This window comes from Falco cherrug, chromosome Z (assembly GCF_023634085.1).
Source record: "Falco cherrug isolate bFalChe1 chromosome Z, bFalChe1.pri, whole genome shotgun sequence".
NCBI classification, from domain to species: Eukaryota; Metazoa; Chordata; class Aves; order Falconiformes; family Falconidae; genus Falco; species Falco cherrug.
Window position 1 is genome coordinate 40,178,008 of NC_073720.1, and position 14,988 is coordinate 40,192,995.

The 14,988-nt window shown below is 39.3% G+C and overlaps 1 protein-coding gene across 1 annotated transcript in view; it reads left to right on the forward strand.

The window, feature by feature from the left end:
* Positions 1–14,988, forward strand: part of TRPM3 (transient receptor potential cation channel subfamily M member 3) — a 286,239-nt gene that overhangs the window by 175,078 nt on the left and 96,173 nt on the right. Inside the window, exon 7 of the mRNA XM_027800386.2 lies at positions 6,613–6,787. Within this exon, the coding sequence (XP_027656187.2) occupies positions 6,613–6,787 (175 nt within the window). The remainder of the gene's footprint in view (positions 1–6,612; positions 6,788–14,988) is intronic.

A 14,988-nucleotide genomic window follows, 5' to 3' on the forward strand; every position in this document is an offset into this window, starting at 1 on the left:
AAGGAATAGCAATGATAGCTGACACTGTGAAACAGCGATCTAGTCTATCCTGAAAAATCTATGCTTATTGAAATGTTCCAAATACAAGTTATTGCTTTAGAATTTAAGATAGTGATGAGCCTCAGAAAACTGATTTTATCTCCCAGGTCTTTGGTAGTATTTCTGCTTCTTTTTGGATGAATCATTATATAAAATAAAAATAATATTTTTTTGTCTGTATTCTATTAAATAAGTTATGAGAGACTACCTGTCTTTTTGCATTCATAGTGGAAATGCTAAGACTTCAGTATGTGAGATGAAGACCTTATTAAATAAGAAATAGTAACGTGTAAGTTTGTGTGAGATGCTTCACATATACTTGGTCTTGAACACAAGCTGAATATTTCCTTTGAAAATCTGAGAGAAAAAAACCTCCTCTTTGGCTTATGAACTATTTTCAATAACACAGGATAAAAATTCTGAGACCATTCTTAAGTAGCAAGACCTTTGATTTTGGGATCAGGCCTTTACCCTCTTGAAACATGAGTGTAGTTAACCAAGCAATAAACCTCACCGTGGTAACACAATCATCAGCATTCCCAGCTATTCGCAAGTTTGCAGATACAGTGCTAGACAATAAGGTTTTTCCATCTTCCAAAAGGAAAAGGAAAAAGATATGCTAAAACCAAAGCTCATCTTAGAAATTCTGAAAAAAACAATAAACAATAAATTTTAAAATACATCCTCCATGTAACTATCAGATGGTTGGAGAACACATAATTCTTCAGATATTTAAAAATAATTCACTGTTACTTAGAAGAGGATGAGTCTTTCTCTACAAAGGGTATGAAAGAAGCTGAGTACCATGTCATTTACTGCCTTCTAAGAAACACAAAAAATATCTGGAACTGTGAAAATGGATTGGTCTTTTTCTATGTTTGGAAAACAGCACAGCGATCAAGAGTCTTTCCTGATAATAGTAGTAATACATTGTCCTATACTGAGAAGGGTTATCTGCAATTTCAAAATAGACATTTTAGTGGATTATATTACTGCTACTCTTTCCAGTTAGTAAAATGTGAAACACACGATTTCTAAGGTTGTATACTTTTAGAGTACTTAGTAGGAACAGCAATTTTGTTGGGGATAACCTAGCAAGATGAGTGCTATCCTTAGTTTTGGCCCAGGCTAGGGCAATTTTGTTGTAAATTCCACAAAAAGCATGAAAGGAAAACTTCTTGCTTGTTGATTTATTGAACTGTCCATTTCAATGCTTGGCACAAGGTTCCCACCTTCTGGACGTGTGCTAGGAGTCAGCAACCCTGATACCGCTGTCCAGGTTTTCAACAGTATGGTTTTATCTTGGCATTTCCTCCTTTCGGACAGTCTCAACTCAAGCAAGAAACTTTTTTATAATGATGATATCCTTGGCTTTGTAAGGAATGTATTACCTTCAGATTCAGCATCTTGCCTCCTAGCCTGAAGTTATTCTTCTGAGTCAAGTGGCTGAAACAAGAGGCTCCCTGTGGGTATATCAGGCGCTTCAGACCTTCTTTGCAGACTGTTTTATAATGTGAATGTACAAGCCGAAATAGTGCTCTTGCAGAGAATTCCTGACTCCTGAATTTCTACAGAGGTAGAGGGAACTAGAAGGAAAAATATTTTGATTACCAGTTAAAGAGAAGTCCATCGACTACCTTTTTTCCAAAGTCAGAGGTTCTGTCTTATTGGCATCACATTTTTCAAGCGTCCAGTGTTACAGTAAGACAAGGCATAGTCAGTTCTCAATTTCACAGAAGCAAAATTGTTGGGAAATGCATTGTTAATAACTAACCAGGAAGAATTAGTCAATGTCTTCCTTCCCACTGAAATTTTTCTATGGACCCTCTGCATTCATTTCTGAATTCCTAATGTTTAGCAGCAAAGATGTATGCAGGATTTTTGATATCAATCCATGTAAAAGTTTAATTCACACCTGCTCTGTGTTTTGCCTGAGAGTCATTGATATGCAGACTTCTTTGGTATAAGTAGCTAAGCTTTTATTCTGAAACAAATATAATGTCACAAATAATTAAATGTGATTGATAAATCATAGAAATGAGAATGTGGTAATTGCCGCTTACCCTCTTTTTCAAATATTAAGATACTCAAACAGATACAGGTTTTTTCCCCATGTCTATGGACTTCCTTTCACACACTGTGGATACCATCTCTGCTCAGAAATTAATCATCATATATCTGGAAAAGCTTCTAACATAGAGTTTAGACAACTGTAGTATGGAGAACTTTCCTGAAAGCCAGAAGCGGTTATACACTGAAGAAGTATTATTAACTTATTGTAAAATATTATATATAAATCCAGAAATGTACTTTCTAATTTTCCCTCCAAACTAAAGAAACTATATATTTTTCCAAACAAAAATTATTTATGGAGAATAATGTAAATAGCAAAGAAAAAAATTCTAGTTGCTGAAACTCAGGATTTCCAAAAGGAAAATGAGATGTAGAAATCAATTTTGTGTCTTAAATATTTTCTGTTTCACAAAGAAATCTATCAGAATGATGAACAGAGTTGCATTTCAATCTGGAAGTTAATCATATATGATAAATTAAGATTCACATGAGCTTTCTTTTTCTTTAAACTCAAAGCTACAAAGTTTCATTGAGAAGTGGATTTGAGCATTCTCTTGTTTTACTAGGCTCAAATTAGAGGATTATTTTCATGCTGGATGTATTTCTACGAGATCAGGGAAGAGAAAAAAAGGCTGTCTGCTTAACCACAGTGAAAAACAACTGTAAAACTTGCAGAGAACTGTTAAATGCCATGCAACTGTTGTGACTAGCGGTTTAAATATTTTTTTAAAAAAAAGGAAAATAAAAGAATGCAAGACGGATTTTAGAAATGCTTTCAAATAGCCAATTCATTGGCTCAAAAAGGAAAAAACAGTTTAGCTGTATAGACTAACCATCATTATTTATATTATTTGAATTATGTAGCTGATCAATATCCAGCAGAATACACACTGAACAAACTTACAGTAGACTGAAGGAACCTGCTGTAGGAACATTTTGAGATACATAAGGTGGCTGCATCTGTAATGATTCCTGAGCATCACTCCAGACTCAGAAAGTTTCTCCCATTTACTTTTACAAGGTGGTTGTGAAGATTTCACTCACCTGATAGCCAGAAATACTCTGAACTCCATCTAAACTATTAACGGCCAATGTGCTGTGTGTCATGGGGTTAGTCAGACATGTCTTTCACCCTTCGATTTTCTAAGGAAGATGAGCCAAACTCATCTGATCTCGTCTCATAACATGGTGTCTTGATTCCTCACATACTCTTGACTTTTTCCTTTTTTGTGCCAGCTTGTTCTTTTTGAACATGGGTAAGCATAGCTACAGGCAGTATTTTCCATGGAATTTCATGAGTGGCTTGCACAGTGGCACTGATGTGCCCATATTTCCTACTGAAAATGATTTTTCTGTCTGTATTCCAGAGTCATACCTGCCTTCTTATTGGCCTTGCTACACCAAAGACTCAGTTCTTCTGTGATCGCAAGATCACCTTCCTCTTTTCTAGTATTTCCTCCGAATTAGTTCCCAATTTATAGCAGAATTTATTAATCACCAAGTAAATGACTTTTCATCTTGCACTGTGAACTTTCTCTACTTCTATTACTCAATCCTTAATGTTATCCAGACCCAATTTGACTCATTACTGAAAATATTTCTTAGTAGTATCTTATTGCCACATGTCAGTACCAGTTCTACTTCTTGTTTTGCAGTCAATAACAATAATGATAGGATCAGGATAAGTTCTTCAAGAAAGTTCACTAGTACTACAGTTCCACATACAACTGTATCTATTAGTTATTCTTTTATTTTCAAATCTGTGCACTTATATTCAGCTTTGCTAACAATTTCACATACGGCATATGGTTTAATAAAGACCACCTTTGGTAAATGTTATGATCAAGCTTTTAAATGCATCACTGAGGGTTTTTTTTTGTCCATAATGAAATAAAATGGGCCCTCCCAGTCAGTTTCCAGAAGAAAATACTACACTGCCAAAGAGGGATGCTGATGTAAGATTTCAGGGATTTATGGGCTTCCTAGACAGAGTTCTTGTTAGATCTGCTCTGTGATCAGCCTTTTGAGCAAGGACTGAAACAAGAACAGTGAAGGGAAATCCTTATTCAGCTACCAAGAACACATATCTTTTAAAAAAAAAAAAACCAACCTGCCAGCAGAACTAAAAATGCTAGAAGTATTGGCTGTATGGTGTGGTATAAGGAAAAGCTACACAAGAAGGAAGTACTTATAGAAAGTTCAAAAAACTCGGTAACGTTACCTTAGCTAGACCTCTAGAAATGAAATTATAAAACATCTCCTTCCAATTTCATATTAAAATTTTAACTGAAGAGACTCTCTCAACAGCCACCATGTGACTGTGTTGGGAAGTATCACAAATAAAAATATTCTGCACCAAGAATTTCATTTTTATTCATCTTCTGATAGCATTTGTCATACAAAAATAAAATACGCTTGTACTAGACGTAACTATAAACAACATTCCTTTTGTCACCTAGTAAGAAAGCAAAACCTGGGTATACTGGTGGCATGAGGTTCACTGTTGCATGCTCAACTGCAACCACATGTATCATTTTAAATGTATTGATATGGGTATAAAATCATATTATTTATAAGAGTCAGGAAGAAGTGGGGATTTATTGCTAATAACTAGAATGCATTTTTAAAGGATGCAGTTCTAAGCATGATTAAAATGAATGTAGGTAAACAACACAAATTTGCAAAACAAAATTCATCCTTAGCTTAAATCCCTTAAAACTGATGGAAGTACATGGGGGACAGATTAACCTATCAGGCTTATAATTCACTATTCTTAAAGGAAGTTCTCATTTAAATCCATTTCCCAAAACTGCTTTTCCACTAAGATCTTTGAAAAGAACTTAAGCACCCAAAGAACTTAATGACTAGGTTGAGCAGCAATTCAAGGAAGTCCTTAATAATAATAAAAGAATTAACCAGTGAGCTCTGTGCAAAGCAGTCTGTTAATCACCTTGTTACATTCTACCCTTCTTACTGGTTTTTATTAGCCTGGATTTTATAGCTCTGCTTATAGTTTTCTTAAAATAAATAAACCCCACGCACTTTAGTTAAGTTGTATAATAAGAGTCACAAGCTGACAGTAGATAACCATAACAAAGCAGGCTGAGAGTCTCTCCAGGAAACCCAGTGATTGCTTGTGAAGTGGTTCAGGAAGTACTTGGATATTTTGCTGTTTTATATGAAAACTGCGGGTGGTTTTGTGGGGTTTTTTTTAAAGAACAGTTCGTTTCTTTTTTTGACAGTAATTCAAATCCTTAAAAAAATTTGTGGCTATCAAAAATAATTTGATGTTTGAATGTTTCTAGAGGGTCTAACCAGATTTAATGTTCCAGTCTCACAGGCTTACCTTTGCTTCTGTGGACTGAACTCCCTGTAAATGGAAACCTGGGGCAGTCACATTAAAACTTGTTGCCTGGCCTCATGCAACTTTTCCCAATCCAACTATTAATACCTGGGGGCACGCTTTTTATTTTTCAGTGACATGTCAAAGTTTTGTGAAGAATGCACACACTTTTTCTTAGAAAAAGCTAGTTTAAAAGGAGAAAGTCTTTCTGTTGAAGAAAAAATGCTAATAGAAAGTGCTTAAATAGTTCTACTGCCAGAGTCCTTTTGAATGTCCCCGATCTCAACTGTTCAAGAAGTGACAACTATAAAAGCTTTTTCAGTCATATTAACAGCCGTCTGATGTCACGTTGCCTTTCTCTATATCCATAAGACTTCCCTGGCAGTCCGTGCTGCAACTTTTGCAGAGGGCTCCTGTCTAATGATACCACAAGTACTGAAAATGAAGATGTCTCTCCTCTGGTTCAGCACTAGTTCAGTTCTCTCTGGAGCAATGTCCCTAGTGTGGGGATCCACAGATCGAGGAATATGCTGCAAAATTTTGAGAGGATTCAGAGAAAAACTGTGATACCAATTAGAATTGAGAAACAAGTGCTGCATTGACTTGTAACACAATATGTTTAATTTATCAAAGAGAAGGTTAAAGACCTACCCAGCTGCAACCTTAAAATGCATCTAATATGGCAACAAAAATATTGCAGAAGGAATTTTAAAACAGCAAGCAAAGCTACTGGAAGACTCAAGGATTGGAATCTAGATTACAAATCTAGATTGCAAGCAAGCTACAAAGTCATGACTATGAACATGTTAAAAAGTATTGTGGTAGCTTCTCTGCTTTCAAACCAAGTTTTGATCTTTTAACAAATTTGTGCTCTATTTCAACCGTAACTATTGTATTTAAAACAGAAGATAGCTATAGAAAATGCTGGTTTATGCACTGGAACCAATGAGATGACTACAGTGGTCCCTTCTGTTCTTAAAAGCTATGATTTTCCAAATGCCGTTTTCTCTAACACTGTACAATCACAATGCAGTAATTTGTCTGATTTATTTTTTCTGTCTTCTGTTATGTTTTGTTTGCTTTGTTGGCTTCGCATTTTTTTGTTCCTTTTCTTTTTTGTTTTGTTTTTTTTTGTTTCTTTCTTTCTTTTACTCCAGGAATTGGCCAAGGGGTTCCAGTGGTGGCCCTTATTGTGGAAGGAGGTCCCAATGTTATCTCCATTGTTCTGGAGTACCTGCGAGACACTCCTCCTGTACCAGTTGTGATATGCGATGGCAGTGGCCGGGCATCTGACATCCTTGCTTTTGGTCACAAATACTCTGAAGAAGGAGGGTAAGTTATTTCCTAGTATGGGTTCTTTCTCCATCCACAAGTTAAATTTTGTGATAAAACAGAGCCCAGGAAATCATTATCAATATAGTGCAAAAGCAATACCTTCCTTACATGGCTGTTTCCATCATCAATATGATTGAAATACTGAAAATATCCAGAGCCAAAAAAAAAATGGTGAGAGGGAGTTAAAGCAGCACTAAGGAAAGTCTGCAGAATATAACAGAGGTGTAGAAACTGTATCATGGAGTTACTTGCCATGACATATAACACATTGTTAAGTACAATGCATAGTATCTTGCAGTTGCAGTTCAAGGGATTCAGTCAAAGGGCACAGGGACTTATTTTCACTGGCTTAGATATGCTATGTCATTATGATACAGGTTTTATTTAGCACTACATGTTCATATCAGCTAGTTTATATTTGACTTGCTTATTGGGCATGATTCTGCACACTCACCTATATTCACACATCACTGCCTGTACAACATTCTATTTGCACTGTGCCACCTTTCTTTGCAAACTCAAGGTGAGGCAAGGATTGTGTTTAGCTTTTATTAGACAGGATTCAAGTGTTTTTCTGTTGAATCAGGCTGTAAGCATGCTTTGCATGTTCCAAAATGCATATTATTACTGGATGCCTGAATCTTTAATATTCTTTCTGCTTCTCCTCTACCCCCAAAAATAGCTAAACAACCATAGAATCACAGAACAGTTGAGTTTGGAAGGGACCTCTGGAGGTCACCTGGTCCAACCTGCTCAAGCAGGGCCACATAGAGCCAGCTGCCCAGGTCCATGCCCAAATGGGTTTTGAATACCTCAAAGGATGGAGGCTCCACAACCTCTCTGGGCAACCTGTCCAAGTGCTCAGCTACCCACACAGTAAAAAAAAAAAAAAAGTTGTTTCCTGATGTTCAGAGGGAACCTTCTGTGTTTGACTTGTGCCTGTTGTCTCTGGCCCTGTCACTGGGCACCACTGAAGAGTATGGCTCCCTCTTCTTTGCTTCCTCCCTTCAGGCATTTATATACATTGATGAGATCCTTTCCAAGCCTTGTCTGCTTTGGGCTGAACAGTCCCAGATCCCTCAGCCTTTCCTCGTGGGTGAGGTGATCCAGTGGCCCATTGCTGCTCCAGTATGTGCATGTCTCTCTTGCACTGGGAAACCCAGTACTGGGCACAAGACTCCAGATGTGTCCTCACCAGCACTGAGGAGAGCGGAAAGATCGCCTGTCTCACCCTGCTGGCAGCACTCCTTCTAATGCAGCCCCGGATACCATTATCCTTTGCTGTTGCAATAGCACATCACCGGATCATGTTCAACTTGGTGTCCACTAGGACCTCCAGGTCCTTTTCTGCAAATCGTCTGTCCTGCTGGAAGGCCCTCAGCATGTACTGGTAAATGAGGTTGTTCCTCCCCAGGTGTAGGACTTTGTAGTTCCCCTTGTTGAACTTCATGAGGTTCCCATCAGCCCATTTCTCCAGCCTGTCAAGCTCCATCTGCCAGAGGGCAGCATGAGTTTTGGATCATCAGCACACTTGCAGAAGGTACACTCAGCCCCATCTTCTACAGCATTAATAAGGATGTTAAGCAGTACTGGGCCCAGGGTTAGTCCTTGAAATACACCACTAGTTCCTGGCCTCCAAGTAGACTTCATACCACTGATCACAACCCTCTGGGCCCAGCCATTCAGCCAGTTTTTAATTCACCTCACTGTCTGCTCCTCCAGCCCATACTTCAACAGCTTGCCTATGGGCATCTTAAGGGAGACAGCATCAAAGGCCTTACTGAAGTCTACTTAGGCAATATCCACTGCTTGCCCCTCATCTACCAAACCTGTCATTTCATCACAGAAGGTGGTCAGGTTGTCAGGCATGACCTCCCTTTGGTGAATCCATGATGATTACTCCTGATCGTCTTCATGTCCTTCATGTTCCTGGATTAGCTGCTCCATCACCTCCCCAGGCATCAAGGTGAGGCTGACCAGCATGTAGTTCCCTCGGTCCTCCTTCTTGCTCTTCTGGAAGACGGGATGGATTGCTTTTCTCTAGTCCTCAGGCAATTCCTCCAGTTGTCACAATTGTTCAAAAATTATGGGGTGGCCTTGCAATGATATCAGCCAGCTCCATCAGCAACTGTGCATGCATCCCATCAGGGCCCATGGACTTATGTCTATTTAGTTTAAGTATTCCCTGATCTGATCCTTTTCCAGCAAGGGTGCGACTGCCTTCCTCTGGACTTTCCCCCTTGGTCTCTGGGGACTGGAATTGAAGGGACATTCAGTACTTCAGCCTTTTCCATGTCCTGTGTCACCAGGTCCCCTTCCTCATTCATTGAGCTTGGAGGAGGTGATACTTGAATATTAACCAGCTTTTCTGGGCCCCTCTTCCCTCTTGGTCTTATCACATAGGACTTTTCCAAGCAGTTCCCCAAAAATACCAAATTCTTCTCTTCTCAAGTCCAGAGCAGTGATCTTGCTTTTTGCCCTCTCTTGTCTCAGAATCCTGAACTCCACTATCTCATCGTCACTGCAGCCAACACTGCCTTTGACCTTCACATCCCCATTGAGTCCATTTGTTGGTGAGTATGAGGCCCAGAAGAGCACCTCTCCTCATTGGCTGCTCTGTCACTTGGGTCAGAAAGTTCCTATCAGTGTGCTCCAGGAACCTCCAGGATTGCTTATGCCCTGCTATGTTGTCCCTCCAGTAGATATCACAGTGGTTAAAATTCTCCATAAAGATGAGCACCTCTAAACATCGGGCTGCTCCCAGCTGTCTGTAGAGGGCCTCATCCATTTGTTCTTCCTGGTCATGCAGCCTATAGCAGACACCCACTATAATGCCACCCTTGCCTGTCTTCTTTTTAATCCTAACCCATAAATTCTCAGTTGGTTTATCATCCATTCCCCGCCAGAGCACCATACACTCCAGCTGTTCTCACATAGAGGGTAACTCCAAGTCCTCATCCTCCCAGTCTGGCTTTCCTAAGAACTTGTATCTCTCCATTGCAACACCTCCAGTCATGGGCACCATCCCACCATGCCTTTGTGGTCCCAACAAGATGGTAGCTTTGCAACGGCACACAGATCTAACTCATTATGTTTCTTCCCCATGCTATGCACATTAGTGTACAGGCACTTTAGAAAGGCACCCCAGCATACTGATTTCCCAGGAGGAGCTTTGGGGATTTGTCTATAATGGTGGCCTGTAGGCACTTCCTTGCTTGCATAAAAAGGATGGAGGTGAGCCCACTTAAGCCCCATTTTGTTGATTTTGTGATCCCTTCCCATCACATTACTCCAGGCTCTTTGCTTATCAAACCCTGCACTCCTACAGGGCTGCTGGTTACTCTCTCCCTCCCACAGCATTCCTACTTTAAAGACCTTATTACCATGTCGGCCATTGCAGCAAATGTAACTTTGCCCTGCTTAGTGAAGTGGATCCCATCTCTCACAAGGGGACACTGACCTGCAAACAGGGTCCCATGATCATAGAACCCAGAACTCTGTCACCAACACCAGCCCTGCAGCCAGCTATTGACCTATGTTATCATCAGTGCCTTCCTTTCCCCATCCTTTCCTCTGACCAGCAAGACTGAGGAGACCTGGGCCTCCATGCCCTTGACTCTGCTCCCAGAGCTCTGTAGTCACATTTGATACTCTCCAGATTTCCCATTGCAGTATCATTAGTGACCATATGGAAGAGCAGCAGTAGGGTAGTAGTCAGATGGTCAGACAAGCTTTGGCAGTCTCTCCACAATATGCCAGTTCTGGGCCCCAGCAGACAGCAAACTCTTGATAGGTCAGGTCAACAGATGAGTGCCTCTGTACCCTGGAGCAAGGAGTTGTCCATTATAATCACTCACTGTTTCTTCCTGGTGGTCTTGCGTGGGTTAGGGTCAGGTGGCACAGATCCTTTGCTTGAAGACACATGTGGCTTCTCTTCAACTTTGATGAAAGTGAACCTGTTTTGTAGTTGTAAGCCATTAGGTGGGGCAGGAGCCTTACTCTTCATGCCAGCCGTCACCAGCTTTCATCCTTTGCCTTCTCCAGCAGTTGCACTTACCTAAATACTAGATACAGATACTGCCTGCAACTCTGTTGCAGTTGGGGTCCTGGGTTCTTCAAGCTGTGGCATCTCAGCAGAGATCCTGTCTATCTCCTTTTCATCTTCTCTGATGCTGCGTAGCTTGTTCACTTTCCTCCTTAACTACTGTGTTTGGTGGCACAGCTGCTCCAAGACAGCAGACCTGCAGGAAAGAAGACCATCTCTCCTGACAGCATAGACCCTGCAGCCTGGGACTTGGAAAGCTGCATCTGTTTTATATTCAGGTTTATGCGTCTGGGATAGACTTGAATGTGTCAGGTTTCATGTGAGTCTTTGAGAAGTTGTTTCAGTGGTTTCAGTGACTTCAGTGTTAACACATCTAACATTATCCTACTCAAACATTTTTTATTCCTTTGTTTGCTATGAACCTTTTCCATTTTCCATCTACCTTCTCTGTATTCTGATGTCATCATGAAAAAGCATATAGCAAGAAGAGCATGAATGCAATTTATTTCCATATATAAAGGAGGCTTAAAAGAAAATGGAGAAAGATGTTTTACAAGAGCTGGTAATGACAGGACAAGGGGGAATGGAATGGCTTTATATTGAAAAAGGATAGCTTCAGACTGGGAATAAGGAAGAAATTCAGTATGATGAGGGTGGTCTAGTGGAAAGTGTCCCTGCCCATGGCAGGGGGCTGAACTAGGTGACCTTTAAAGGTCCCTTCTAACCCAAACCACTCTGTAATTCTATGGTTCTATTTCATCATCACAAACTCCTGCCTGTAAAAAAGGCAAGCGATAGAATCACTAGAGGCAGAACAAGCAAGTCATTTCTTCCTTGAGACACTCAAGTCTGGCTCTGTGAAAGCTATTATCCTCCCTTCCAATGGATCTTCTTTCTGTGGTGATGCCATTCCAGGTAGTACTTGAAATATTATCAAATAGCATAATTTCCCGCCCCCTCCCCCCACTCCTCCACCTGTTCACCTTGCACTAAATAGAATGCACAAACCATGAAGTTTATAAAGCTAACTTAGTGGGAATTTCTGTGTTTCCCCCTGCTTCAGAAAACATCAGCCTGAAATTCAATGATATTTTTAAAAACATGAATGAAACACCAATATTATTTATATTCATAAAAATATTTTACCCAAATACATTAGATTTCAGATACAAATTGGGTAATTTTCCCCCTCTAACCTACTTTTGAATAGTGCTTAGGAATATGAGGACAATACTGAATCATTGGCATGTTGACTGAATTCAGGTACTAGCTTTTTCTTCTGGATGGAAATCTAAGTAGATTATACAAAACAGTGTCTATTAGACTCAAAATTAATGTAGCACATCCAAATCATGTGCTAATTTAATTCTGCAGTCCATTGTGCAATCAGACTATAAAGTCAAAAACCTATTTTAATTCTGGCTGCTGGCTGTAAATCAGAGTCTTCTCCAAGATACAGCCTATCTTTCAACTGCTGGGCACCAGGTAGTTGATCTAAATTATTAAAAATCCGCATAATTCATGGCAGCAACAGACACAGCACTTGCATGTTGGTACTATCATGCTGGTTTTTCAGTGTCTTAAATTCTCACTCACTGCAGACCAGTATGGATTCATTTTCTGCATATATGAATGCATGTATATGTGCACTAAGCACTGCTGTGGGTTTTTACATTTATTTGAAAGTTTGTTTCCAGTGGGAAAAGAACTATGTCTGGAGGTGGAGGACAAAATATGGCTCTCTGCTTGAGTTTTGATCAGTGTCGCTCCAATCCATCCACTCAAAGAGATCCTTAAAGAGTGTTAGACAGTTGCATGTCTGCCCAACAGGTCCTTTTGTATTGGGTTTCACAGAATTGTGATGTGCCTGCATTCCCTCTTCATTATTTATACTTCCCAACTGATTTCACATAACAGAAAAAGGAATTATTTTTTTCTATTAATTACAAAGGTGCAGTGCCCCTTTGCAGTGTCCATGTATGTGTACCCTTGAAAAGACAAGAGACAAGAAGCTTGAATCTGCATTATTTTAAGGACTGATTATGGGCTTTCCCCTTGAAAAGGCAGACATTTCACTCACCTAGGGCAGTCTTTGGGTGCATACTGCAACTCTAAGCAACACTTCACTGAGCTGCAGTGGAATGAGACTGCCAACACAATGCAAGAGAGCTGTGCTTGCCCTGCCTTGCAGGAGGTGCTGCCTGCAACTGTGGGATGTACCAAGAATAGGTCAAAAGGAATTGTGAAGCGTAAGAAGTAAGGATGTTTTTGGAGTTACATCAGTTTTGACGCCTCAGTACCTCATCTCTCTCCTTGAAATTCCAGGGGGAAGGCAAGGCAGATATGCAGTTTTCCCCTGAGCTGAGATTTCAGCATTATGAATATCAGATACACAGAATTAATGCAGGTGGGGGTTTTAAGTTTTCTGTAACTTTAATATCAGGCAGTACGTACTGTCTTGGTCTGAAAAGTCTTGAACAGAGTATTAAGAACGTGCAAGGTGGCTACCTTACACTACAAGCAAATAAAATTCTCAGTTGTACGCTAAGTTCCCAGTACCTTTTACATCTTAATGACAAACAAGCTGTGTACACAGGATAACTTAAATGAGAAGACAGCTTAACTGCAAGCTTTCCCATGTGATGAATTGGAAGAATTATTTGGCTGCTCATCACTGTTGGCCCTAATTTAAAGGTCAGGTTCTCCAGGCTCTGAAGCACTTGATTTCTCATTTACTTAAAAGCTGAAAATGTGTTAAACAGCATTGAGGGGTAAGAACATAAGATCAGTCACAAACACCCAAATTTAGCCTGTATGAATCCCTAAAGTGAATATCCTAGTTGTTAATAACTTTCTTCCATATAAAGCCAAAGTATTTTTGACTGTATAATCAAGGATGCCTACTCATTTCATTGTCTTGTATCAAAGCACAAGCTGGAAGTAAAACAACTGTAAACTGCAACTATTTTTAGGATCATTCAGTAGCTTTTAATCCTCAGAGAGCTAGTTTTTTTAATTAGATGCTGAATTTAAAATGAGAAAAAATAAACACTGGGTTAAAAGTGTGTCATTTCTTAGACAAACATTTCCTTACAGAACAGGAAGTGGTTTGCAATATTTGAGTGAAGTCTCCAAGCTGACTTTATAGTATATTAACTACTCCATCAGTTCTACTTCTGCAAGCATGGGACCCTTATGGAGTTTAGTTCAATGCCATAAAAATTTACTTTTTGCCTAATGTTCACAAGGAGACACAAAACATTATCTATGCTTTAAATAAGCATCCTCATATGAGAATCATTGAAGATTGCCTTTGGATTGATCTGTCTCTGCAACCACTGTGGCATAGTTTTTAGGTTTCATAAATGAAATATATTACTTAAATCTCTTTTTTTTCTAATAGGGAAAATAAAGAGATGCTCCACTTTGAGCAAAAGGAGTCATAATTTAGCCCATATGAACCCCTAAGTGAATATCCTAATTGTTAATAACTCTCATCCATATAAAGCTGAAGTATTGCTAACTGTATAATCGAGGATACCTTCTCATTTCATTGTCTTTTATCAAAGCACAAGCTGGAAGTAAAAGAACCGTAAACTGCAACTATTATATATCGTAGGTACGATATGAGTTTTCTGTATCCCCCATGGTGTCTACAATGTAGTGGGGGATCATGGGTCCTATCACATCTGAATTATTTTGTAAGATCATTCTTACATTACATATTTTGATATAATTACTTTTCTCTTGTAACAAGGTACTTTGCAAATCAAAAGCTGGATAGAAGGCCATTTCTTTGTTGAAATACAATCATCCCTCTTTTGGTGTAGGGACAGCCATTTAATAAACATAGTCATGGAAAAATGGTGTAGAAGAATGACCACCAGTGAAGACCTGCAAATAAAGCTGATTCCTCATAAAAGCACCCAAAAATCATCTTTATTTGAATAAAACAAAGGAATAATTACATTTATTTTCTATATTTTCTCATAACAATGCTATTCAAAATGTGTGAATTTTAAAAAGTATGACAACTTTCAGTCTGTCCCACAGAGTTGCACAACTGTGTCTTATTTGTAATTCCACTGGAAAAAAATATCAGCAGAGCCTCTGGACATGTTTCTTATATATGATATGATTGTCTAAAGTGCAA